At 37.5% G+C, this 27,021-nt stretch overlaps 1 protein-coding gene across 11 annotated transcripts in view; it reads left to right on the top strand.

Annotated features, from left to right (window-relative positions):
• Window positions 1-27,021, top strand: part of KMT2C (lysine methyltransferase 2C) — a 204,359-nt gene that overhangs the window by 79,832 nt on the left and 97,506 nt on the right. For all 11 annotated transcript variants that reach the window (XM_075728169.1, XM_075728178.1, XM_075728177.1 and 8 more), the window contains exons 5-6: window positions 955-1,094; window positions 2,696-2,805. In XM_075728169.1, coding sequence (XP_075584284.1) covers window positions 955-1,094; window positions 2,696-2,805 — 250 coding nt within the window. The remainder of the gene's footprint in view (window positions 1-954; window positions 1,095-2,695; window positions 2,806-27,021) is intronic.

The following is a 27,021-nucleotide window of genomic DNA, read 5'->3' as shown; positions in this document are numbered from 1 at the left end:
TACCAACCACTGAAGCGTCAGAGATCAGGTCTCTCTTCTCGGTAAGCCTAATGCACATCCTTAGGTGTCCAAGAATAGGTTTTTGCCTGCAGGAGGAGGAATCATCACTTCTTTTTTATTTTTCTTAATGGTGTCATCTGAGTTTTATTAATTGTTTTCTGTTGAGATTAGAATTTAGGGAACAAATTAATAAGGTTATAAACTAGATCCTCCCATGTCAGCACGATATAGTAGTCTCTATATCACTGCATTTTTCAATTCCCCCACACTCCTTTCCTCCTGCTCCCCCCTCCCCCCCCTTTTTTAAAAAACATCTTGATGGCATTGGATAAAGGTATTTATTTCCAAGCAGCTTTTTCACTCCTGGTCTTTTTTTCTGCCTTCTCCCCATGGCTGCTGTATTTTATCTAGGCGCCTTACCTCTGGCCGTGGCAGTCTCCTTTGAGGATACTGTCAGTGCTGTACCCTGGACCAGCTGTTACGGCTGCAGGGAGGGGGCCATATGAAAGCCGCAGCTGGTGCTCGCCACTTACACCACTCTCTTTTCTTCCTTCCACATCTCTTCTTCCCCAGAGTAATACAGACTGTTTGCTGTTACCTAATTCTCCATTCCTAGGGTTGGGCAACTTTTAATATCAAACAGAAGTGGACTTTAAAAAAAGACGCACGTGTGTCCTGAAAAATTGGAAGAGAGCAGGCTGGGGAAAGGGGTATTTTACCAAGCACTTTTTTTTGTTTATTGAGTAGCAGCTTTAACTAAATACTTTGTTACTGGGAAAAATGTTGGGCTAAAGTATGAGGAAGAAAGATTTTCCTTCATGTTGATTTACATTTTATCATGTTCGGAAAAATTTATACTCACCGTCCCTGAGTTTTGGATCATTTATAAATCTCAAGCTAATTGAACAAAGAACGTGGTCACTTCTAAGTTTGTTTTTCTGCTCCCCGATACAGATCTCGATCGAGTATAGCATCATGTACAAGTGTAAGCACCCAAACTGCTTCTGACGATCAGGTTGTCAAATTTTGGGATGAACTCAGTTTAGTTGGCTTACCAGATGACATTGATGTTCAAGCCTTATTTGAGCCAACAGGTAAGATATGTTGCTATCCTTTTTTCCCATCCAGTAGCAGTACGATAGCTACAATGACAGTGAGTGAAGTTTTTCAGCTGTTGGGTTTCTGTGCTCTGGTGTTTGTCAAGTGTTTGATGATGCTTTTGTAGCTTTTGCCAGTGTTACGTGGCGCTTTCGTGTAGTCTCCTCTTCAAGTACTGGACAGAATCATTGTCAGCTTTGTATGGGGAAGTATTTGTAATCTCCTGCTGAACTGGTGTTCAGGTAGTAATATCTTCACTATCATGCTTCTGTTTTGGGGAGAAAAGGAAAAAGAAATGAGACAGGGTTTAATATAGTTCTTAAAAGTCCTAATCCTGTGGCTTTACCTAATCTGCTGCTAATGCAGGGCTACCAGAGATATTGGAATGGAAGATTTGAAAGAGCAGTATTGCTAGAGCAATAGAGGCATAATACACTCGCATGTTTCCAGTATCTGCAGGTTTTCTGTCAGAAAACTGTCCAATTTGTCATCTGCTCTTTCATTTTAATGGAACTTTTATTTTTACTCAGTTATGAATTACTTTTTCAGAAAGCATCTATGTCCAAATGCTTTGATGCCAGTAGTCCACTCACAGTATTTTGCCTCAAAAATGGAAATATATTTGTGCAATAATATAAAGGTCATTCTTTCATGAATGTGGAAATTCTTTTCAAAGTCTAATTAAAAACAAAAAATAAAATTTACTGGTTTGTTTTAAATAGTTATACCATAGTGTGTATGGATGGGCGGGGGGAGGGGTTGTCAATCTGAATTGTTTTAGGTTGTTATCTGTAGATGACTCTTCCCAGGCCCTTACAGAGTTTTTTTGTTGCTGAATGATTGAGCTGACCAAGAGCCTAATTTCAACAGCTAATGTAAAGCATCGTTTTGAATCTAGTACAAAGCTGTCACAGAATTCCTTTGGAAGTATGCATCATTTACATTGTTTTTCCCAGAATTAAATAATTAGAAACTTCTTTTAAGAGATACCTGTTGAATTCTGCAACTTCTGAATTGCTTTGTTAGGTAGATAATAATTCTAATTATATCTTTATAATGCATTTGTTGTTTTGACACAGTTTTCTCAGTCATTTATATGGTGTTTCTGTTCATGCTGTATTTTGAGCTTTTAAAAGTTTTGTGTAGAATTCTAGAGCATCATGTGAGCATGTTCTAGATTAACATACGGATCTGTATCCGGTCAGTCGTAAGTCAAGAATACATATATAGGCAAACGTTATCTACAGTGGATTCTGCATGTGTGTCTCGCACACAAACTTTGCATATACACCCTACTGTTATGATTATATGATCAGGCATCTGAAAATTAGAAGCAGATACACAGAATGTGCTGAAGTGAAGAGGAAGATGTGTTATGTATCAAAAAAATTGCAGTGTATTTAGTGTCTGATAGTAATGGCAATATATTTAGTGCCTGATAATAAGGGCATTAAATGTTGCAACAAGAAAAACAGGAGGAAGAGAGACTGTTCATTTTATCTGGCAAGTATTTACTACCAGAACTAAGTTCCATACTTAGAGGAAGTGCTTGACAGAGTTGTACAACCAAAGCTCTTTTTCTCTCGTAACGCATTAGGTCATTGCTGGGCTCATCACCGCTGTGCGGAGTGGTCATTGGGAGTCTGCCAGACTGAAGAGCAGCTATCGGTGAACGTGGACAAAGCTGTTGTCTCAGGGAGCACAGAAGTGAGTAAAAAGACTTGAATGCTCAAGCCAGTAATGGAAAAAAGATAGTAGACTAATGCAGTACAGGGTATGACCAAAAATATCCACATACGGATCTCTGAGCTCACATTTATAATAAGGTTTCTTTGGGCATGTCTTTGTGATAAAATCTACTGTTGCAATTTATCAAAAAGGCTTATGGAGTTGCATGGAATATATCATTAATTAGTTCTGCAGTAACTAGAATGTAGGAAGTACCTGACTGACCAGAACAAAATACAGACAAAGAAAAAGTTGAGTTCAAATTAGCAAATGCCCCGCTAGGTTGAGCAAATACTTATTTTGCCAATATATATTCTGAAATTATATGACTCAAAGACAGTAAAAAAAAATTGTCAATTACTTTCATAACAGTTTCAAAAAGCAAGTTAGTATAGAAAAACTAGTGTTTACCACACAGCCTATGTTGTTACTTTAAATATTGATGGAAATACATATATAAATATTTAGTCTTTAAATTTGAAATGGTAATGTATTTGGAAAAGCAGGTACCTTTGAAAAGGACAGACTTCTCCTGGTGTCCTATTCTGATAGCATTTTGAAATGATGAAGAGACGTATTTCACGTTATTTTTACCACGTGCAGCTATATTTTTTGGTCATATTTAATCATGTCTGGTAGATTATTTCAGTAATTTTAGTTTTTTCTATATTGATAAGCCATGCTATCAACAAATTTTCTAATTCTTGCTGTTTTTCCCATGATCGTGCTTATGCTTATTTTTACTTGATTCTTAAAGTCTTTCATGCATTATATTAAAATTTAAAAAATTATGTGGAAGATACCAGTAAATGCTCTCCATTGTGTGGACTAAAAAGCTGCTTTAAATCAGTCTTTCAATATAAGCCATACAACATAGCTTTCCTTGCACCTTCTACTTCTACATATATTCGTATTGATAAATGCTTTGCTTTGAATAATTTAATTGATTGCTGTGTATCTGCTTTTAAAAGAAAAGACTATTCAGAATGAATGAACCTGACAGTAGTAAGTTCTACATGAGCTTGAAGATGTTAAAGTATTTGTATGTGTGTGCATGTATAGAAAATCATTAAAAAAATGCAAGAACATCCAAAATCAGTTACCCTTTTTTTTTTTTTTTTTTAAAACCTCCCTGCTGAAAAGTTTTTGTCTCCTTGTTTTAGGCTGATGATGGTGACTTGTAGTCATTTTGTGATCAGCCCATTCTGATCTGTAATAATTTTCATGACGGTATTTTGGTTTCTAACAGAAATCCTTGCTGCAGTGTTCAAGCTTGTATTTTGCTCTATTGAATTTCATGCTGTTTCCATTATGTCAGTTATGTTTGTTTCAATATGGTACCTTGCTCCTCCCCTGTGCCTCAGGGTGATGGTGCCTCACCTTCATGTCATTAGTACATCTTTAAGTTTTGTGTCGATGTTTATAATGTAAATATTTAAATAAGAATTCTTGAAGAATCCTACATCTTTCTGGTGTGATAGTTTCCATTTCAGCCCTGTCTCTTCGTGTGCTGCCCTGTAGCTTCTCTACTAACCTTTTCACATTCTGCAAATAATTTTTAGGTACCCCTGTTGCACATGTTTCAGTGCAACACAGAGAGATGAGAGAAATTAGAATTGAGTGCCATTCTGCATATTTTCTACTCAATCTTTGCTGAAACCACTGAGAAGCTTCCTTTGCTGTAATACAGCCAGGAAAGGCAGACGTTGTTTTGGTTATTCTCTTTTATCTTTCTTGTGATATCCCCCGGGAGAGCAAAGCAAGAGGGCAGCTGTTATTGTCTGATTCTAGAGGAGTAGCTAAACAAAATGGGTCATCTTTATCCCACGGTCATACCAGGGAAGTTTTTGCTTTTATTTTTTTTTTTCAAGAAATAAGGAGCAAACTCTTCTGTAGTTCTCTGTTCCTCACCATGGAGCAACAATGTGGGGGTTGCTCAAAGAGTTTGTGTACAACTGGTTGGGAGCCCAAGTACTCCTGTGTTTGCTTGTGTCCAGGCTGTAGTGCGTGGTAATAATTTTTCACTGCTTTTAGCTTGTCACTAAAGTAAAGAAGGCACAAAAAAGTATAAGGTGCTGGTTTTCCTATGCGATAATGGAAAATTTAGCTTAAGGGAAGACATTTTCTTTGAGTGAGATATTTTGAAAAGTTTTGAATGAAAGGTATAGCAGTTAATTTAATGTATGTTTTTGTATTAACAGCTGCTTGTGCTTTGCTTTTACTAAAACTTTGGGCTTCTTTCTAATGTGATGTTAACTGCATTTGAAAAGTAAAGTTCCTATTTAAATGTTCAGAACACTGTTGGCAATGCAGATGCAAGTATGTGCTCAGGGCGTACAGAAAAATAGTTTAAATAAAAACAAGCTGTATGCTCTTTCCTCTACTTGCCACCAAATTTGCTTTGGGTTTTGTTGTTGTTGTTGTTTGCTTGTTTGGGGATTTCTGTCTTCTTGGAAATCCCTCTGGCATGACACGGGTTTACGATGTGGTCTGCAGCACTGATATCTTTCCTTAGCTGGGAAAGTACGTTTTCTTTTCCTTATGTTCATGTACAGATTAATTCTTGACATGTAACAAACTTTTTCTTGGTAGTGTAGTCCATTGGTTAGATCTTTTAATTTGTGGAGAGTGTTTTGGGGCTGTTCTTACCTTGAGGGTTTCTGGAAGTTAATTCATGTTTCTCATTAGTTAGGCTGCCTATTGTTTGCAAATCTGTTTTAACTGGATATGACAGTGTTTCTTATTACTCTGTTTACCAGTTGAGATGTCCATTTGGCTTCACTGAACTTGTGATTGCATTAATAAAGCTTGTGTGGACGTATTTCATTGACCTATGCCAAAGTATGCATGTTAATTCATTTTGGTTTTCCTCTTGGCCCGTGTTTGCTGAAGGTTTAAAATACAGTACTGTAGAGATCTCAGTATCTGTGCATGTTTCACAAAATACCCTGCTTAGTGTGTCTTTCTTCTTTGGTTCTTTCTTTTGATTCAGTCATTTTGAAGGCCTAGCAAAGACACCTGACCAGTTTGTTACACATATTTGTGTCTAGACGTAGGTGGGTTCTTTGACTTTCTTTCAAAGTCTTGGGTTTGCTTCTCTTTAATACTAATGAGTGCACATACATACATCTGTATATGTGAGGTGTTTGAAATCTTGTACACCATGTTGTTTTATAACAACTAACAAATAAAAGCTGGAATATAAAGTTTATGGTAGTAGATGAGCTCTAGCCCTTATGGGTGGTATAGGTGACTCATTTCATCTCATTGCTTGTCTTGCTTATGTCGCTTATCTCAGCACGTGAGTGCCATGGATTTTCTCAGAACCACTTTCTAAGTTTAAAAAGTCATAAGGAAGAACTGGCGATTCAGGTGACAAGCATAGTGTCAGAGCTTTTCTCAAGATGACTCGTAAGAATTCACATACTTATCTCTGAAGCTTGTATAGTATGTGAGCCTGAACACCGAGAGATGGCAGTTCCTTCCCCCACTTCTTTAATAGGTTTGCATGGGATTTTAGAGTAATTTTGTTTCATGTTTTGAAGGAAAAGAACTCTTCGGAATATAGATGGGGGAGAGGAAACTTCCAGTGATTTGCTTGATCCAAAACTTAACTGAATTTTCTTGTAACTCATAAGTTCTCTACTCAGTACATAAAAATTACCATTGTTAAGAAGCTGTCATATTGTCAGCTTTACGAAGATAGACTTTCATCAGTAAGGTGTTTCTACAGATATTTATGGTAAGATGCAAAGATGGTAGGTATGAAATGGAGACTTAATAAGATAAACTAAGCAAAGGAAACCGAACAGAAATCAGAGGTTTTGCTGAAAATAATAGATGTGGACAAGCAGAGTTTTCTGCTTTTTCTTGTATTTCTGGCTTCAGTCTTACACTTTCTTAACTCTGCTACTTTTTGATATTTGGAAGTGTGAACTTACTGGCATTACCACTTAAAATGGAGGCCTTTAGGGTTTGCATCATCTCAGCTTTTAACAAGAGTGGTTTCTGAAATATTTTCAGGTATTTTTAAATAATGCTTTATAATTTCCTTGTGTATTTTACATACATTGAGTAGGTGGCTGTTTCTCTACAGTCAGCTGAGGAAATGATAAAGTTTACTACTTGTCTGCCTTACGTTGCCTAGCTATAGCTCTTCTGTATGCTACAAAGTCCCAAATAAGGTGGGCTGCTTTTTTCCCCCCAACAGGTAAGTAGCTCAATTCAAGAAGTGAAGACTCGGTAGATAATGTGTTTGAACCACTTTTGAACAAACTGTGCACAAGAAAGGAATGCAATGTTAACTTTCCCAGCCAGCTTTCTCTTCTGATAAGATGTAGAAAGCAGTTTACAAGTCTGGGAGAATTTGTCAAGGACACTAAAGTCAAAGAAAACAGTACTGGTGGAAACCAAGCAGGAGGTTCCTATCTACTTAAGGACTGAATAGGGGAAACATGATAGTAATGAAGTGTCTAAAGCAGTCATTCCAAAATACTGTATTACTCTGTTTCCATTTTATAAAATGGGGATTTTCGTTTGCTTTGAAATTCTGTATAACTCTTCGCATCTTTATCTACTTCACAGCTTTCATTTTTCCAGTAATAGTGTTTCTTCAGGACCAAGAGTCTTGCAGCCAGACAGCTGAAAAATTGCTGTCGTCTTCTCCCACCCATCCATTTTTTTTTTTAGTTAATCAGGGCAGTATCTTCTCTCTGTACAAGGCAGCTGTTTTCAGCTCCCGCTGAGTTTCTGCAGGCAGTGTTTGGCATGTTATCATTGCTGAGAACTGTAGGAGTTGTTGCTTTGCATAGAGGCAAGCTAATCAATAGTATCTTGCCTTGTTCCAGGCTCAAAACGATCTGCTGTTTTGACACTCCTCTCTCCTGTAAGCCCTTTTCACACGGTAATGCAATCTTGAAAATTTTTTTAAGGCAGCTTCCCTTGAATTCTGTCACCAGAGGCAGGAGATTGTGCTGTTTGTAGATGCTTCCAAGTTGGGGCAGTGTTACAAAGCTTGCATATTAAATATATCACTCAAACTGTTTCTTAAAGCCCTTTCCATCTACTGGTTTTAATTCTTTGCTCAAGACTCGATTCTAGCATGATGCTTACCAAGCTAGACCATAAAGAAATAAATTGAAGACAAAGTTGGGAAACATTTTTAATGTTTATACTTTTTTTTTTTTTAAAGTGTTTGTCCATATTTTGAATGTAACTTCACCCCTTAGCCTCAGTACACTTTTCATCTTGTTGAGACTTGTCCATGTTTTTGGCGGTGTGTGTGTATGTTTACTTGTGCTGCTTTAAGTTGAAAACCGATGTGGCTAAATTGAGACTTCCTTTTGTCGTTCCTTCTATATAAAGATAAGCATCAACATCTTAATATACTATTAACTTAATACGCTGTGGAGGATTGTGTCCATTTAGCCATAGCAATTTTTCAGCTAGTTGTACTTTTTGTTGACATAAAAACTGTGTGTGAAAAATGGTTTAGATGATAGAATCCTGAAGATAGGGACGGTGTTGGCTTCATGTATGTCTCCAGCTAGCTTAATGGAACACATAGTGATGGTTTTTTTGGGTTTTTTTTGTTTGTTTGTTTTGTTTTTTTTTTTTTTGAGATAAGAGTGCATGATTTGCAGTTCCTTGATGCTCTAAAAGCTCCCTTCTTCCTTTTTCATTATTGGAAGAGCTAGTAATTCTTGAAGCCAGGGAAAAATGCATAAAGAACATCCTCTATCATAATTTATACCATTTCTAGGCAGCCCCCTCTGTATTTGCCCATTTTTCAAGGAGAAGCTTTGTAACGTGATACTAAATGGGCAGCTCTGGTATTCAGAAGTTTCTCTCCCAGCTCTTGACTTTTTCGTGGTCCTTTTGGACGCACAAGGCACTTGGCTTTTCTTCATCCCCCTTTACTGCTCTTGCGGAGTGACTCCCTGGCTGCTCTGTTGGAGGGGGTTCTGATTTTATCTCACCAAGGGTTTGTTTTTTTTTTTTCCCCTGTAGTTGCTTTTGTCTTGCAACTGAGGAAGGAAGTACTGCAGGAAGTACTCTTCCAAAATAACATCTCTACTTCTTTAATGAGTTGCTGTCTCTTAGAGAACTCTAGCACAGAAAGAGCTAGAGAAAGACTAGAGGAATAACGGCATACGTCTCATCAAGAAGACACTTCCGTATGCTTTTGGTCAATTTAGTAGTTTCATTCAGGTCCTGGCATGTTTTAGAAATACTGTAACAGTTCAGCAGTGGGGGCCATGAGATACTTCAGTTTTCCATGAATTTCCCTCTTGTTATTTTGGAGTTTCTCTAGATACTTGTAGCCATTTCCCTGCCAATGATGACAAGCTTTGTACTTCAAGGAAAGACATAGTGACTAAGGGTACAGCTTTGGTAACGTTTTAACACTGTAAATTATCTTCCATGAATTACTCTGTTCCAGAACAGTTTGGGTTTTGGTCACCTAAAGCCAGATCATTTGTGTCTTGGAGAACATGAATCAGACTGTTCTTACAGTGTGTTAATGACATCAGAAACACTATATCAATTATTTTATAACTGTATTTTCCAAGTTCTGCAAAGCAGCTGTGGTATCTTAGAATTACTGTAGTTGGTTTTGGTTTACTACGTGTCATTCTTCTGGAACACCTTTGTGCACCATAAATTATGTCAATACAGCTTTGGTAAATCTGTTCAGGTTCAAGAGCTTCCATGGGACCTCTGTGTGTATTCAGTTTATTGCAGGTCCAGCAGTTTGAGAACAGGTATTTGCCTGCTTAGTACAATTTACAACTTAATTCTCATTAATACTGTCGCATGAACAATGATTAAAGTATTCTTTCATTTGAACCAAAATAAGCTTTTCCGTGACATACTGTTGTTCATTTGATGTAATTGTCCTGTAGCAGCTGCTTTGAAAAGCATACATCAAAATAGAGGAAACAGGCATAGGGAAGAAGTGAGAACAAGTAGATAAGCAGAAGGAAGAAGGCTGACATTTGAAATTAATAGGATTATTGAAAACTCACCCTTCCCTCTTCTCACCTGTAATCTGACTCTAGGAGCCAAAGCAAATAAAGTGTAATGTTAGATATTTTATGCAAAAAAAACCCCAAACAAACCCAAAAAACTAGCTTTTTGCCTAGTAGTTCTTTTTAACCCTATAGTCACTTTTGCCAAATTTCAGTTAATTTTTTTTTTCTTCAAATTATGCAGTGAGAATTTGTGCATTCTGTGGGTTTTTTTTCTTTTTTTTTCCCCTGCGGTGAAACACAGAAAAGAAAAAACTAAATTACAGTTCTTACAGACAAAGAATTTTGTTCCCTATCAAAACACACCACCCTTAAAACTAGAGCATTTAGAACTCAGCTTTCAAAAGACAGTTTTCAGTTTCCCCAATGGTCTCATAGACCACATTTTCTAGTACAAAATAAAAAACATTTTTCTCTATCCGTGCTAGTATTTAAGAAAATTAAGTAATAGTTAAAACTGAGCCAGTGTGAATCACCTCTACGCTTTTCTGCTTCTACTGCATTTTTGTAATTATTTTGGCATGTAAAGTATGGATACCTTGGGATCTACTTAGACTCCACACTTGGATGTGGAGGTTCAGTGACGTATTTAAAAGTTTGAAGGGATTGCTATGGAATAGAGTGGTCTGAATAGTATGATCGTGAAGTGAGAGGCAGTAGCGTGTGGAAGAAGTGTGGCTAGTGTAAAGTCATAGAATCATAGAATCGTTTAGGTTGGAAAAGACCTTTAAGATCATCCAGTCCAACCATTAACCTAACATTACCAAATCCACACTAAACCAATTAAGGGTAGACTAGACTAAACCATGTCCCAAAGTGCCACATCTACCCATTTTTTGAACGCTTCCAGGAATGGTGACTCCACCACCTCTTTGGGCAGCCTGTTCCAATGCTTGACCACCCTTTCCATGAAGAAATTTTTCCTAATATCCAATCTAAACCTCCCCTGGCGCAGCTTGAGCCCATTTCCTCTTGTCCTATCACTAACTACTTGGGAGAAGAGACCAACACCCCCCTCACTGCCCCCTCCTTTCAGGTAGTTGTAGAGAGCGGTAAGGTCTCCCCTCAGCCTCCTCTTCTCCAGGCTAAACAACCCCAGTTCCCTCAGCCGCTCCTCATAAGGCCTGTGCTCCAGACCCTTCACCAGCCTTGTTGCCCTTCTCTGGACACGCTCCAGCACCTCGATGTCCTTCTTGTATTGAGGGGCCCAAAACTGGACACAGTATTCATGGTGCGGCCTCACCAGTGTCGAGTACAGGGGGACAATCACCTCCCTGCTCCTGCTGGCCACACTGTTCCTGATACAGGCCAGGATGCTGTTGGCCGCCTTGGCCACCTGGGCACACTGCTGGCTCATGTTCAGCCGGCTGTTGACCAACACCCCCAGGTCCTTTTCGGCCAGGCAGCTTTCCAGCCACTCTTCCCCAAGCCTGTAGCATTGTGTGGGGTTGTTGTGCCCGAAGTGCAGGACCCGGCACTTGGCCTTGTTAAACCTCATACAGTTGGCCTCGGCCCATCGGTCCAGCCTGTCCAGGTCCCTCTGCAGGGCCATCCTACCCTCCAGCAGATCGACACTCCCACCCAATTTGGTGTCGTCTGCAAACTTACTGAGGGCGCACTCAATCCCCTCATCCAGATCGTTGATAAAGGTATTAAACAAGACTGGCCTAAACACTTTTGATGAAAGAAGGGGTCTGAAATAGATTTTAGTTTTGAATATTCCTTTTGTTGAGAAGAAAATAATTATTTTTCTCGTGTTTCTGATATAATAGTTGCTCACCCATGTATACTTTGATGCTCAAGTAAATCTTGATATGTTACTGAAGGAGAGATAGCTTGTAAGTGGTGATTGTGATAGTCTAATTGAGGTTTGTTGAATGAATAGGTGATCTGATTTTTCCTGCCCCACCAGTTGTTAGACAGATTAATATTTCAGATTTGTACTATCTGATGTGAGATATTTTATTATCATGAAGTAACTTTTCAAGTCAGACAGGCAGTGGAAAAAAATAAGGGGATAAAAAGATAAAGTATTAAATGGAAACTGTTTAATTAAAAACTTGTTTCTAAGGTAATCTGATAATTATCAGGCTATCTCACTTTGTGCCTATCCAGAATTTAATTTTAAAGAAATACGTAATTTTTCATGTATTTTCCCATTACTTAACATATTTATTCTTAACATTTCAGTAAAGCTAGTACTATGCTTCAGCATGTTAAGGTCTTTGAGATTTTTCTGGGTGGAAAAGTCTTTTATAAATCTGAAGAAATACTTATTTCAAGGCTATATGACATGTCCCCAGTTTAGCACCTTTTTTAATTAGCATCTCAAGGAACAGAAAATGTTCCTTTCTTAACAGACATAAAACACACTGTCCTGTTTATGTGCTAATATACAGTAGAGTATCAATGTACCAAATGTTGGCAAAGCATTTGATTTAGAGCTTTTTCTGGGTACTTGCTTAGGAGTTTGATTTGTAACAAGTGCAGATACTTTAACATGACTTCATAGTTGTTCCTTGCTTCATAACCTGTTGTGATGATAATTCTGCCCTGTTGATGCATAAAAGGAGCACGTGATAATGTGAGACCAATTTAGCTGTAGTTAATTTTTGTATCATCTTCAGCATGTTGGTTCTGTTTACAAGAGGAAGGTAGGCGTTAATTTATGAACCACAGTTTGGAGGAGCATTTGTCTTCTCAGATGAAAAAGAAAAGATGCACATTTTTAAACTAATTTTTTTTTGAGATTTTTCTTTTTATTTGCTTTGTCCTGAGCCTTTTGTGAAATAACAGCTGTATTTGCATCCCTACCTTTTTGTTTCCAAATACATGAAAAAAAAATGTTGTGAATTTGTTGACATAGCAAATAGTATCGTCAGTGCACGTTATAGCTCGCTGATCAGAGTGAGAGGGTGTCTTGTTCCTTCTTTGGTCCGTAAGAAATAAGTGCTAGAGCTTAACCCCTGCCAGATGTTGCAAAGGGACAATGACTAGTGCCTGTGTTCTAATATATGCATTTTAGGTGCATTTTAGGTTTATGTAATAAAGTTTATTCGGAGTAAGAGAGGCCTTTTGTAAGAGAGGCCTTTTCATAAACCATCAGTTTTTTCCAGTGCATGAAAACAATTTTTGTGACTTTGTTGCCTGGTTCCCCCTGCAGTTTTGAGACCTGAACAGAAGCGCAGTGTCATTTCTGGCAGGCAGATGTACATAAAAGGTCTTTCCCATAACTGCATTTATGGAACACAGCAGCAAATGAGGAGGGAGAAGACTTGGGTTACTTAGGCAGCAAAAACCTCCTCTCTGTGAGACGGTTCGTGTGGCTTCGTCTAAAGGAAAGTGTTTGATTCTGCACCCCCCCGCCTCACCTATTACTCGTTTTTCTCTCCCACTGCAGTGGTGCTGCTGGTTTCCCGCTGTGGTGCCAGGAGGCTGTTCTGTGGGAGCTCGCCCTGTGAGCGCTCCCTTGGCACTAGAGTCGGAAAGCAGAGTCAGCCTTAGAGTTTTCAGTCTGTGGGGTTTTTTTCAAGATGAATGCTTTGAAAAATGCACCTTTCTTGAACTCTGGATGTTGAATATGTGGGTACTAGAATCAGGGGAGAGAGATTGTTGCTACAGAGACGTTTCTGAGAGGGTTTTGATGCTGAATAGACGATAGGCATTGCAGATGCTGAGGGCAGTCTGTGAGGGGTAGGAAGCAGACAAAATGGACTAGGGGCACGGAGAGAGACTGGGAGAGAGAAGCAGCAATAGCCCAGAAATGAAAGCCAAAAAGCCTAGCTGAGAAACATGAAAGGGCCTATGTTCCTGAAGGAATTTCCAGTGCAGGTTTCCTTTATTCAGTAACATTCACTGAAATAATTTACTGAAAGCTCTGAAGTGAAATTGTTTAGTGTGTGTTCCAAACTGGTGAAGTGTGTTTCACAAAGACCTTTTCTTCCTTTTTGCATGACTTGAGTAGAAAACACTTTTTTTCATAATACGCTCAAAGAAATTCTCTATATTCTTTTTTCCTCCTTTCCCCCCCGCCGGATGTCTTTCTTAAATGTTACTCTAAGCATTAAGACAGTGACGTAGTAGTTCACGTTGAGGTGGCACTCTGTTGCTGGGCATTTCATTTCAAGATTTTATAATCTAGCTGTACCAAGTTATTTTGGAGGCTTATGTGTTAAAAACAGGGAGAACCTGATCTCTGAAGAGCAGAGAAAGCCCACTAAAGGAAAATCGCACTCTTTTAATCAAGATTGTACTTTCTTCCTCAGCTGGTGCTTCAGTTTGCTGGTGGGACTGACCCATTTTGGTGCTTTGTTGTAGAACGTGAGAAGACGGATACTTGGGCTCTCCCTTTCTCCTGTCTTTCTGTGCTCAGCAGCGGTAGCGTAGTCCTTCAAGGTCTACAAAAGAAAGAAAATGACAACACAATGCCCCCAAATTTTATATGTGGAACGAGGAAATAACAATGTTCTTTGAAATCTATGAAAATATTTACAAATTTATTTAAATTATTTTCCCATTAGTATTTTCAGCAGATAAGATGACTGGCGCTCTGTATATATTAAAAAAAGGCAGGAAGCCATACCCGTCTCTTCACAAGCAAGCAAACAGTAAGCCCATAGAAACTTATACAAGGAAGTGTAGCAGTACTGCCTATCTCCTCATTTTTGTAGGTATTTGAGTGGAACCCTCATTTTCCTACTTTACTTTGTGGCTGCTTCTTATTTAAATATTTATATTCAGTCTTTTCCATAGCTATTGTGGATCGATCTGTTGGATTTTTTAATGTCAGGGCTTAAGGGTCTAATTTTGCCTTTGTGTGATGGTTACATTTATGAAAAAAGACTAATCAGTCTTTTGTAGTTAATATTGGTTAGTTTTAGTCAAGGATGAGTCCTCATTATGCTTTCAGCATTATAGAAATAAAAAGGCATCTTCCCTGCCTTCAGAAGCTTGCTTTTTAATAGATAGCACATGAATAAAAGGAAAAAATACCCCTGTGGGACAAGTCGTAGGTATATTTGCTGAGCTGTAGCATTGTTTGGTTACTGTTAGACAGTTGACTGTAATCTTGGTTTTGTAGTAGTTTCCCTTTTAAATAGTATTTTATTTAAGCATGTCTTTTAAATGTTTCACTGATGTGGGTCACATGCTTTTTTTTTGAACCAGAACTTTAAAGTTCAGACTCCTTAATGAAATTAGAGTTATAAAGTGGTTTTGATTATTCCAATCAAAAGAGCCTGAGTAATATTTTTCCTGCTAATATAAATTATTTTATGGGTTTTCATTTGGGGTTCTCGCCCATCCTCAAAAAAATCATACGAACGTATTTTAGTTTAAAACTCAGGAGTACTGATATTAGTCTGTTGGCATCAGTTTGCTTTTAAGCAGTAACCTAAAAACTACTTCTCAGATTGGTGTACTGGGCAGCTTGCAAAATCAAACCATTAGCAAAAAATAGTTTTGAACTCCCTCAAGATTTTGCTATTGACTTCCATTAGTGTATGTTCTGTCCCACAGCTGCAGATTGAACATAAATATTGCAGGCATCAGTATGAAGTAGTGCTGTTAATGCAGGTGTCCTTGAGTGTTTTTAATAACATGGAACAAATCATGCATGAGAGAGACATCTTACGAATCTTCACAAATGTGGACCAACTGCCCTCCGTGTGTGAGTGTATAACACTCAGTGACAGACATTACTTGCATGAAAGCTATTTTTTCTAATGATCTATGCTACTACTGATAGTCATCTCTTTATGTGAAAGAATTAATATTGTTTATTTCCATTTATATAATTGTCCTCACCATTCTGCAGATCTGACCTGGGAATAAAAAGTAGGCAGACAATGGTAGGTCTGCTGCCAATAATGAACTTGTAGGTGTTCCATGAATCATAGTCATGATTAATATTAAGAATCCTATTTAATAATATTAATTGAAGAACTGATGAAGTGGCATGTTCTCAAATCAGCACTTCCCATAAGCTTTTTTTTCTGGTGTGTTTTTTCTTCAGTGATATTAATGTATTCCTTCAAAGATGTTACGTTCCTCTTCAGTACATCAGGGGGAAGAGTAGCTGTTATGAAATAAATAAATAAATACTTGCTTCCTGGAGCATCTAACATTGGTAAAACAACTCAATACACCCTATATATATTGCTGTGACATGGTCTCAGTTCAGATACAATGAGAGTACATGTATTCAATCTGCAGTCTAGACAGGTGTTTGGGTTTTTTTTATAACACTGCAGGTATTTCAGCATCTAGTCTTCTCACTTCCAGTTTCTAATTTATAAAATAATATTGCCTTCAGTTTAAAAAAATTTCCCCCACTCTGCTTCTGTATGAAATTGCCTTGCAAAGAACTGGGAAGAGAGGCAGATTCTGCAGAGTAAATAGTGAATCTGGATCTAAATAAACTGCTGTCAAATATCTAAGCAAATACTGGTAATTTTTTTTTTTTCCTTTCAATTACTGCAGGTTGTTACAGCAATATTGGGTGTTATTTGTACGGTATTTCCAGGCAGATGTGTTGACAAATCATAAACCTTTAAAAGTGAATAGAGACTTTCACAGAAATAATACAAGATGACAGTTCAGTTGTTATCATCAGTCTTTGAGCTTTATGAGGAAAATGCTTATTTTCCTAAATGTAAATGTATTTGATACATTGAATAGGTAAGAGTTTCAGGTTTTCCAAGTGTCATACCAGGTGAATTTTCTTAATGAGAGTAACTTGAAATAGATGGTGAACTGTTGGGAAGACTGTTACCATTCTGCATCCATCACATCCAAATGTGCTTTGGGCACCTCCAGAATGTTTGCTTTCTGTCAGACGTAAAATATTGTGATGGATAAATCTCCCAGTAAAGTTTGGACCTGGCAGCAATGCTTACTCATCTGAAAAACTAAAAGGTCAGAATACTCAAGATGCTGGTAAGAGTAGAAGCTCAGCATCACAGTAATGTATGGTTGTACTTCCACTCTTAATTTTATGTGAGCCTATTGTGTTTGGTACTTCTGGAAGTTCATTTCTGTAGGTGAGTGCACTGTTACGGTCTTATGCAGCAGTGCAGTGTTTTTCAGCTTTTGCTGAACTTCTTTAATTGAAATAAATCCACTTTGTGGTAAACCATCTCTTGCTTTCTGGGTGTTTTTAGTAAAGTATTCATCCTAGTTCTGTGACAGCATTGTTCTATTAACACTACCACAGAATTAGGAGGACCATCTGATGCTAAGATTTCCATGCCATCAGATAAAACTGGTTTTAGAAAACAGTGATTGAATCTTGATTGTTTTAACCATCTGAACAGTCTCTCTAATACTACTGGACTGCTCACATGAATTAGCTGAGCAGCCTGTGTCTCTTGAAGAGTTTATCTGTAGATGATTATGATTATTAAGCCTAGGAACCACAATCAAGTAGACTTTCCACTGTGCTAGCATGTGGACACTCTATGTTTAGGACTTGTAACCCTGCTGTGGACTTACAGCCTGGTCTGTGTGGAGCAGCAGGAAAATGCGCTGTCCAGAGCCTAATGCAGAATCCAGAATACGACTCTTAGAGTCTCAGGCTGCCTCCTGCTCTTTCTCCAGGCCCATGTCTTTTGTTGACCCAAATTATTTCCCCTTCACTAGTTCTGATGTATTATTCATGTTATTTCAATGCGGTTTTACTTTTGATAAGGGAATGGGATTTCCCCATTTTACTCTAAACGTTGTCAGAAAAAGCTTTTAGGACATTATTCTAGTCCTAGTTTAGCTGTAACCAGATAAGAATAAAAATATCAAAACCTTCTTGGCCTGTCATTAGAGATTAAGGAAAAGCATTATGAAGAAATAGGACTGTGCTTCATTTGACTATATGCTACATATGAAACAGCAGCTTCATGTAATTGTTTGTGCCTTACTCCTTCAAGAGTGTAAGAAGCTTGTTATACATAGCAATATTAAAAAACACACAGAGTCTTGTAGTGGAGAAAAGGAATTTCAATGTAAAAGAGACCAGGTGGGAATTGGTGCTGGAAGAGAATTAAATATGTACATTTACTAAGGGAATCTGTGACATACAAAGCATAAGACTATTTCCTGGCAGTTTTTTCCATTCCATGGCACTAATATCTCTATAATGAAGAGCAATGGAAGTATTTAGAGGAAAACTGTATACTGTTATAAACCATTCTTTTTTTAATTGAACAGCTGTAATTTCTACCAATGGAACAAACTATATTATAAGAAAATGATTATTAGTTTAAAATGCAAAGTTAAATGAATGCAAAATTAACAAACAGATGGTGAAGAATTATTGTGTTTTATTTTACTCCTGGGTAAAAGGGCTCATGCATGATTGTAAAAATGTCATCACACTTCGTAAACCTGAAAGCAAACAGAATTTGCAGTTGTGCACATCTGTTTTGGGACACTGCTAAAGGGTTAGAAGAATCAATGTTGTTTTCAAATAAGGGTATTCATCAAAAGGATATCATTTACTTAACAGTTATGGCTTCTGCTAAGCATCAAACTTAATGTTCTGTAGAATTCATTACAAAATTTGGCAGCTTTTTTCTTCACAAGCTACTGAGGCAGCATGCTCAAAATGAAACGAATAGCCCCTACTTATCCCCCCCTCCGTGAACTCCAGTACAACAGTTGAATTACCTGCTAAATGTTTGACCGGTAGTTTCAGGATTTTAAATTGTAAGTCAAGATGTCGCACGATGCTTGCCCACGAAACGTCACTGATGGAACTGGATGGAAAGATGAGGAGCTTGCTTGTTTATTTCAGTAGCTAGTGAATTAAGAAAAAAGGATATGTAATGTTTGGGGACACCATGCTTTGGGAGGAGGGATGGGAGAAATATGTGTAAGTGACTAATTTAGTCAAATTGAAAAATACCTAAAAGCCCCAGCCAGATAAACTGTGAAGCTTTTATTAGAAAAGAAATTATATTAATGTTTCAAGCTGGTAGTTTCAAAGTATGCCATCTAATTGCTTTATTTGAGCTCAATTTACAAAAATTAGTGAGCTGGAGATGTAGGATTTTGTTTACAATGACTCTGTGCCATTTGGAGAGCGCAATTTAGGAACAGCCAAGGAAATAGGAATTATGAACAATAAGGTACTGATTGCAGTCAGTGGGGAAGGAATACTAAGGAGGTGCTCACTAATGAGGAAGGTATTAAAGGCAGGAAATTCTTGTATTTTTTTATGTCTGTACATAATCCAGAGTTCCTTGTCACCCCATCCCTACTATTACCTTGTAAATTAGGCGTATCATTGAGTATATATAGTGACTTTTGCTGACATTAACTTTCTGTTAAACCGAGTTAATATATCTACAAAATTTTTCTTAAAAGAATGCATTATTAAGACTATAAAATCAAACACACAAAGTTAGGACCTGCCATCAGACGAGTTGTCTTCACACAGTTAATATCCTCTGCACACAGTTAATATCCTTTGTGCATATGCCTGAATATGCAGTCTTTAATTGTATGATCACATGCAGAACAGCTGGTGCCTAGTTCCGGCCATAGGATGGACATTGCTGTCTTAGTTAAAACCTCTTCAATATTACTTTTTTTCATTGTTGTTCAATGTGTAGGTATGTCGACTATTCAAATACTGCTGAAAGGAAAGAAATGCTCATTTCCGCATGAGTTTTTCTGTGATGTTTCTACTATAATAAACAAGTGAATAACTTGTCTATACATTTTTCCAAATAGCAGATCTATGTGGCCTTTTTATGCATCTGGGGCTTCATTTTCCCCAAGAGAAGTTGAAGGGTTTTGGGGTGGGTTTTTTTTTTTTGGTTGTTTTTTTTTCTTTTTACTTAAAAATATCTGCTAATTTGGATGGCAAATTGAAAAAGTTTCAAAAATACTCAGACTTACTTTGAAAGTTGCGCTGATACTGCAGTTCGTTCTTCACTGTGTTGGAGTTGTGAGTGCACAATCTATGTAGAAATCAAGACTGTATTTCTTTTAAAAGTCAGATTGAGAACTAAAAAAAGCTTAAGAAGAATTTTACTTAGTGCCCTGCCCAATATCATAAAGAGCTGTATGAAAGAAGTGAAACTAGATCTGTTTTGCAGGTCATCTTTCAGTTGCCATAACTAAGTGGTTTTTTTCTCCCTCAAGAAATCCACGACTTTTTTCAGTACTTTTTTCAGTACTTTCAGTACTTTTTTCCCTTCTACAAATTAAGCACAGTCCTAGAAGTAACAGGTTTCTTTAATGTGGAGACTCCTTTTAAGAGGTCTATTTTATGCACTAAGTCAATGTTTGATCTGCAGTCTTTTTTGTGTTTTAATGTACATACATAGTTATAGTTGTACATATGTGTGTCTGTTCATTCCTTTATCTGTGTGTCTGTGTATGTGTGTTGCCTTGTAATTGTCTGACTATAATTGCCTTGCATCACGGAAAAAAAGGAAAAGGCAGACCTAAACTGCAGGTTTAAAACCTTTATGGCTACACGCAGACCTCTGCTATTTGAGCTGGCTAAGGGGTAGTGATACAGCACTAGGAGTCAGAGGACAGCGTACTTTTCCTCCTGTAGTCTTCATCCAATTTCAGTTGCCTTAGACTTCTGACTTTTTGTTCAGGTTGGCTTTTTTTTAGCCACTTCCACTCTTCCTCATTCTTCCTGCATCCCACCTCCTTAACCTTTCTATTCCCTTTTCTCCAGGTTCCTTTTCGGATCTGTCCCTTCACCATTTCCTGTGTCTTAGCACATAGTTCCCTCAGCTCTTTATCCAATTTTAGTGCCCAGTTAATTGGCCCTTGAAGTGTCATCCCTGCCCTTCCTCAGCTTCCACCTCAGTCCATGGTTTCTCCTCCCAGTCTCATCGGACTCATTCACACAGTGTAGTTAGTCCCTTTTTGTCTCTTTGACCCATATTTGTCCATCTGCCTGTGTACTGGATACTCTCATTCCCCAGATGATTTAAGTGACAGTAGTATCAAGAGCCTTAGGGATGTCTGCTTTCCATTCTAGTGGTTTATTGTGCTTAGCCTTAGAGTATTTATTACAGACTTCCTCTCTCTAATCCTTGTCATACTGAAGCAATCTTTGCAGAAGGTACATGTAGTCCGATCAGTGCTAGAAATTGGAGAGGATCAGTCATGACCAATGAGAGTAGATTTTGCTGTGATTTTTCACTGACAAACTCTTGGAAGTGTTTTACGTTAAAAAAATAGTTTTCTCAAGCTTGGTCACATCTGGATAGATCTACAGGGCAAGGGCAAAAGCTGCATCCCCCACACTAAAATTCCTGCCAAATTGCAAGTCTTGTGAGTGAGGTTGTTTTTGAGATGAGCAAAATGTTTTTCTTACTGACTTTTCTATTCTCAGAAATGGCTGGAAAGTTTTGACTAAGTGTTCCAAAAGTATTTAAGAGAATTTAGGCATGTGTTATGTGAAGCTTTAGCTCAACTTTTTATTATTCAGAAGACTTAAATGAATAGAACAGAATTTATATGGAAGTCTTCATAAGCAGTACCCATTCACATCCCTTCATTGAATGTGCCACGGTGACAAAACCTTTGGTGTGGACTTAGCTGTGTTACCAATAGAGAACTTTGGTCAACATGTTGTAGGCAGGCTTCAGCTCAAGACTGGCATCTAAATTTAGACCTCTATGTGGATGCGTCTACCTGTGAGCTGTGTTTAAATTCCAGTTGTAGGCAGTGGAGATCTGGCTGGTATTGTCAGTGGAGCCTGAAAATGGATACCCACTGTTGGGTCAACTGAATTGCCATGAAGTAGATTCCATAAAATGACTAAGTTCCTATTAAGTGTAATGGGAGCTTAAACACTTGGCTCATATGTAGGCACTAAATTTAAGGCTTGAAGTTTAGACGTCCTTGTCTGAAGCCTTGTGTCATTTGGAAGCACAATGTGACTGTGTCAACAGTAAATTCTCCTTTCACCAAGTTTCTATTAAATGGCTTTGAAAATGTAATTATGCCAGCCTAGCTGTAGCTGCAGGGGTTCTGTTACATCGACATAACCTGTAGAATGCATAAGCCACTGCAGAATCCTTCTGTGTGATTTAGGAACATAGGAACTGTGCTGGATTAGACAGAAAGTTGACTTCATCCCAGTATCTTCTGCAATGACCAGTTACAGATGTCTAGAGAAGATCATTAAACAACAAGCATGTAGCAATGTTTCCCCCAATTATTTTTTTCCAAGCCTCCAAAAATTTGTGGCTCAGACTGTGCTCTGCCAACAAAAAGAAACATCTACACATACTTCTTAAGACCTTCCGAGCATGAATCAAATGGAGCTGGCACAATGGTCTGTTTTCTGAGCCTGCCAAAAAGCAGCCTTAAACCGAAGCTGATGATTTCTGTTCTTGCCTTGTTTGTCCTGAAGTTGCTGATGCTGAAGCCTAGTAATAACAGTTTAAATTACATCAAACACTATTGACCTTCTCATTGTTGACATGCTAACTAAACAACAGGCTCATGTGCGCCCTTCTGTCATGGTGGATATTAGATGTGAATTAAGGGAATAGTTGGTTGTTAGCTGTGGGAAAGCTTAGACTCACTCAAAACACATTATCCTAAATCTTGTAGAAAGTGAGGAGGTGAACAAAAAAAGTGCTTTTCCTCATGAAAGTGTGAAAAAAGCAGCAAAGGCAGAGTCTGTGGGGGAAATCATATGCATGCAATTATTCCACTAGCTTATATAATGATGGGGAGAATACAACTTCAAGGCACACAAACCCTTCTGTGGAGCTTCTGAATAGACAGGGTTTGGGAACATTTCAGGTTATATGAGGAAGGATTTGTGCACCATAAAGGTTGCATGTTTTCTTCTACCTGTTTCAGGTTTCAAATAAAAAATACTATCTCCCTTAACAAACGTGCTTCTTGCAGGTTATTAACCTATTGCAACTATTATGAAAAACACCCCTACAAAGCACGAATGTTTTAATGTCCCAATTTTTAGATGCCTTGATATCAACACCATTTACTTAATGTAATATTTTATAAAGGTGAAAAAAGGAGGCAACTGGTGGGACGGAGAAGCAAAGTTGTGACTTACAGAGAACCTGAAATCTCCAAACTTCAAGGGACTTTTGCTTTCTACCTTGATTACACGTGTTTAGTCACCAATGGTAGTGTTAGTCATTATCATTTTTATCTTCTGACCTTTCTTCCTTATTCCTGTATAGATAACTGGGCGGATTATGGACAAATGGAGTATCTAGTCAAGAATTCTGCATTAGAAGTCAGTCTTTCTCAGTCATGTGTTGAGCTTGGCCAAGTTGCATCTCTTCTGGTCATCCATGTTTTTTCATGCAGTTTTAGAAGCAAAACTTGATAGTTTGTTTCTACAATTGTGATTTATTCTTTTAAGCTTACTTCAGAGTATTCAGAGCATGAAGTGGACACTGTAATAAAGTTTTAATACCTGCTGTCTCCGTTAAGAACATTGTAGTTTTAAATTAGAGTTATAAGAGAGAAATCTGAATTTTAATTTCTTCAATTTTGGTATGTGTCAAAGATTGAGGAACAAAAATCACTGATCTCTGATTGACTTGCTCGTTAGAATATTACATAATTGCCAAATTTGTGACCTGATTAATACAAAATTAAAAAATGAGAAGGTAATTTCCAGTACTCCTGGAAATGCGTGTTATTTGGTACCTTTTCTAATCAGTAGTTCAGTTGAAAGCCATTAATTCTTTTTATGTTGCCATCTTACTGCATTGTGCTCTTAAATGCTTTTTTTTTTTTAAAACAGTGTATTTGACATTAGATGTGCTAATGGTGATTAATGTCTATAAGCAATGTAAAGCTTCTTCTATATGATGGACTAATCAATGAAGATTATCAGAACTACCAGAGAATGTATTTCATTAATCACTGTTTATACTAAAATTTCTTTGTGGTCTCGTTAATGGCAGGATGTTAAGATCCAGTTCTCCTTAGTTACAGGTTTGTATGGTTGCAGTTTTCAGTAGCTAAATTTGTTCTTACAGGTAAATTGTTTAATTAAGGACAGATGGCTTGTGTGCATTTTTGGGTATGCTATCATAAAATCGCTTATTGTTACCATAGGTTCTGTTGGCTGACCATTTTAAAGTTAAATAAATTCATAAACAGTGAAAACCTTTTGTTATTTTGCTTAAAAAACATTTTGCAATACCTGATACTAACATTTAACTTTACTGCGCTAATCAGGTTGCAACTAAGTATTTATTCAAAGTTCATATTTTAGCCTTTCTTTAATGTCTGCCTCCTAAGGGTTGTTACTTGTCCAGTTGCTGAGACAGTAATACTATAAAGTAATTCTAAGGGCAATGAAATAATGATAATGTGACCTCTGATTTGTTCTTAGTAATATCTTACATTATCATAAACACAGGCATGTTTTCTTCATTTGAACTTGTGCTGAGTTTTGGAGTACTTCAAAGTATGTAGCAGCAGGAAGGTTGATGTGAAGTTGGAATACATCTTCTGTCATTTTTTTTTTTAATGATGTGGGAAGGTTAGAAAGACATAAGCAGTAAGCTGTTTCTCTTGTCACCGTTTTACAGTTTGGCCATCTGCTTCCATTAAAACCAGTAGCATTTGTGATGTTCAGCTGAGCTTCCAAGCCACAGGCAGAACTAACCTTTTTGTTCAGGTGATTTTGGTGCAGCTATGATTCTAGCATGGCAGTATGAGGTTTTGTCTTCCCAGAAGTTTTCTGCGTGGTTTCTGCTACTCTATTTCATGGAGGATGTACTCCCATACAACCAGAAAAGAGAGGAGGTGATTGATCAGGTCTTCTTATGTTTTCTGTTAATTCACTTAATTCTTCCTCTTTCACTGTATTTGTATAACAATGTCATGTTTCATCCAACGGGATTAATGAATAAAGGGCATTTAAAAATGAAATTTGAGAAACACATAGCTCTTTGCTTTTAAAAATGAGATCCTTTTCTGTCTATATGGAAAAAAATCAGATGTAAAAGAAAAAGGTGAAAAAGACCAAGTAGAAGGAGGTGCGGACAGTTTTAAATCATGGAAATTACAATAGTAAGAAGTAGCAGAAGTATTGACATGATCACAGCTTTCTTGCCATGGGCAAGGAACTTGCTGAAGAAAATAGTCGGTAACCAGTGAAGAACTTTTTGAGTAGGAAAATAGTCTGCTGACTCTGCTTTAGTGACGTTTATTTTATTGAATGTACTATGAGTAAGTAATGAACTATCTCTAGCTTTCTGACACCTTGTGAAGTTTTTTCTGTAGAACAGGACTGTAAAATTATTTGATCCATGAACAAAACAGTATTTGGCTTGCTTTGACAGCTTGCCATTTTTCTCTACCTACCCCTTGAATACTCGGATTCAGCTTCCACCCCCTTCACATAACGCCTTATTTTGTGCTCATGCTAATGAAATTGAAGACTCCGTACTGTCTCTGTCTCTGTTACTGTCCTCATACAGTGTGGTAAAGCCATTTGCATTTCACTGGCAACATGATTTATTCCTTCATTCTGCCTCCTACTGTCCTGATGCCATGTTTTGGCAATAGAGTAGTAAAGTAGTATTTGTTACTGAGTTTATTTAGCAGAGCTTTTAATTTTTTTTGAATTAATGTACTTCACTGTTCATGTCCTTACTTTCTTCATGAAGGCTAGTTAGCCGTAATAGCTGCATACTTCTTCTGGGGTCATAGCATGTGGCCTGGTTTCAGAGAAGTGTTGGCCTCTACTGATGGAAAAGTAACTCTTCTCATCAACAGCTGTTGCCAGGAAAATCCCTTTGGGCATTTGTTTCTTCAGACTGCTTTCTCTCTCTCAGAAATTCAGCAAATGTTGATATTCTGTGCTTTTTATTTGCTTCAGATGATATATACCACATTGTTTGTAAAGTGTGTGTTTTACTTAGCTGCCAAATGCTTTTCATTGCCAGCACAGTTTAGCAGATGGGTTTGAAGGGTTCAATTAAATGTAATTTGGGCTTCCATTTTAATTCCAGCATCTTTACATGATTCCTTAAATCAACATCAACGTTTTTCAAGGCTTTGCAGTATTCCTGTAGTTTGCTCATTTCTACTAATTTTATCATTTGGTCATATAGCATTTTGAAAAAGGTATATTCTGATTTCACATTTGTTATGTACTATTGTTGATTGGTGGTTTTGAAAAACAGATGTGATGTTTAAAAATGCCAATAATACTGGTATTTTAACCCATTATTCCCAGCTTTTAGTAAATGTTGGATTCTTAGAGTGTTTGCAGTTCTTTCAAAGTTTTCTTTCCTAATCAGATAATTCTTAAGGGTTAACTGCGGGATGCAACAAATTCTCTGTTGAATACTTTCTTGAGGGACACATTTTGGGCCTTAGTTCCTTCCAAGTTCCTGCACCTAGTGTTTCTTATTGAGTATTATCTCAGAAAAATGCACGGCCTGTCTGTACGAGTTGGGCCTTAGCTATAAACTGCGCCATCTCAATAGGCTGTAGGAGTGTCAAGTACAAAATAGTGCAGGAGGTTGTATGCTGTTTAACAGGCAGCTGCAGTTCATAAAGTTGGAGGCTGTATTTTCATGCTTTCACATCTTAAGTTCAGGATTTACCTTTTACAGAATCCTCAATGAGTGTTTACTGAATATATAATTTCTTAACACGAGTTTCTTGCATGACTTCGGTTTTGTTGGCAATCCTTAAATGTAACTACTATTGCTACCTCTTCACCTGCTTCAAGAACTCCATGTTATTGTTTGCTTATCATCCTCCTCTTCTCTGCATTTCAGCTACTGAAGTAACAGAATACATCTTTTTCATACTGTTAGTAGGTGTTAGAGACATGGGTAGAGGTGAGATGTCTTGCAGATCTGAGTAAACTAAGCATTGTAGCACAGAAACGTGGCAGTAGCTATCCTTAGTGATCCACTTTAATTTCTGTGCCGAAGCATTTTATGGTTTTACACTGCAGTTGTGTTTAGCGTAAACTAATATGTTTTTCTTTCTCTTGTCCGTGAGTTGTAGTGCAGGCAGATATTTTGCTGAAGACATTAATCTCATCTGGTTTTGAGAATATCAATGTAGCTGTTAACACAGGCAGCTTTGTGATTCGTATTTTCATACAGGCTGGTTTTGATGTTTGTGGACTTGTAGTAGCACTATTTCATGCCTAATTTCATGCCAGGCTTTGAAA

Source organism: Pelecanus crispus, chromosome 2, assembly GCF_030463565.1.
Source record: "Pelecanus crispus isolate bPelCri1 chromosome 2, bPelCri1.pri, whole genome shotgun sequence".
NCBI lineage: Eukaryota > Metazoa > Chordata > Aves > Pelecaniformes > Pelecanidae > Pelecanus > Pelecanus crispus.
This window is presented reverse-complemented; position numbering and strand designations above follow the sequence as displayed.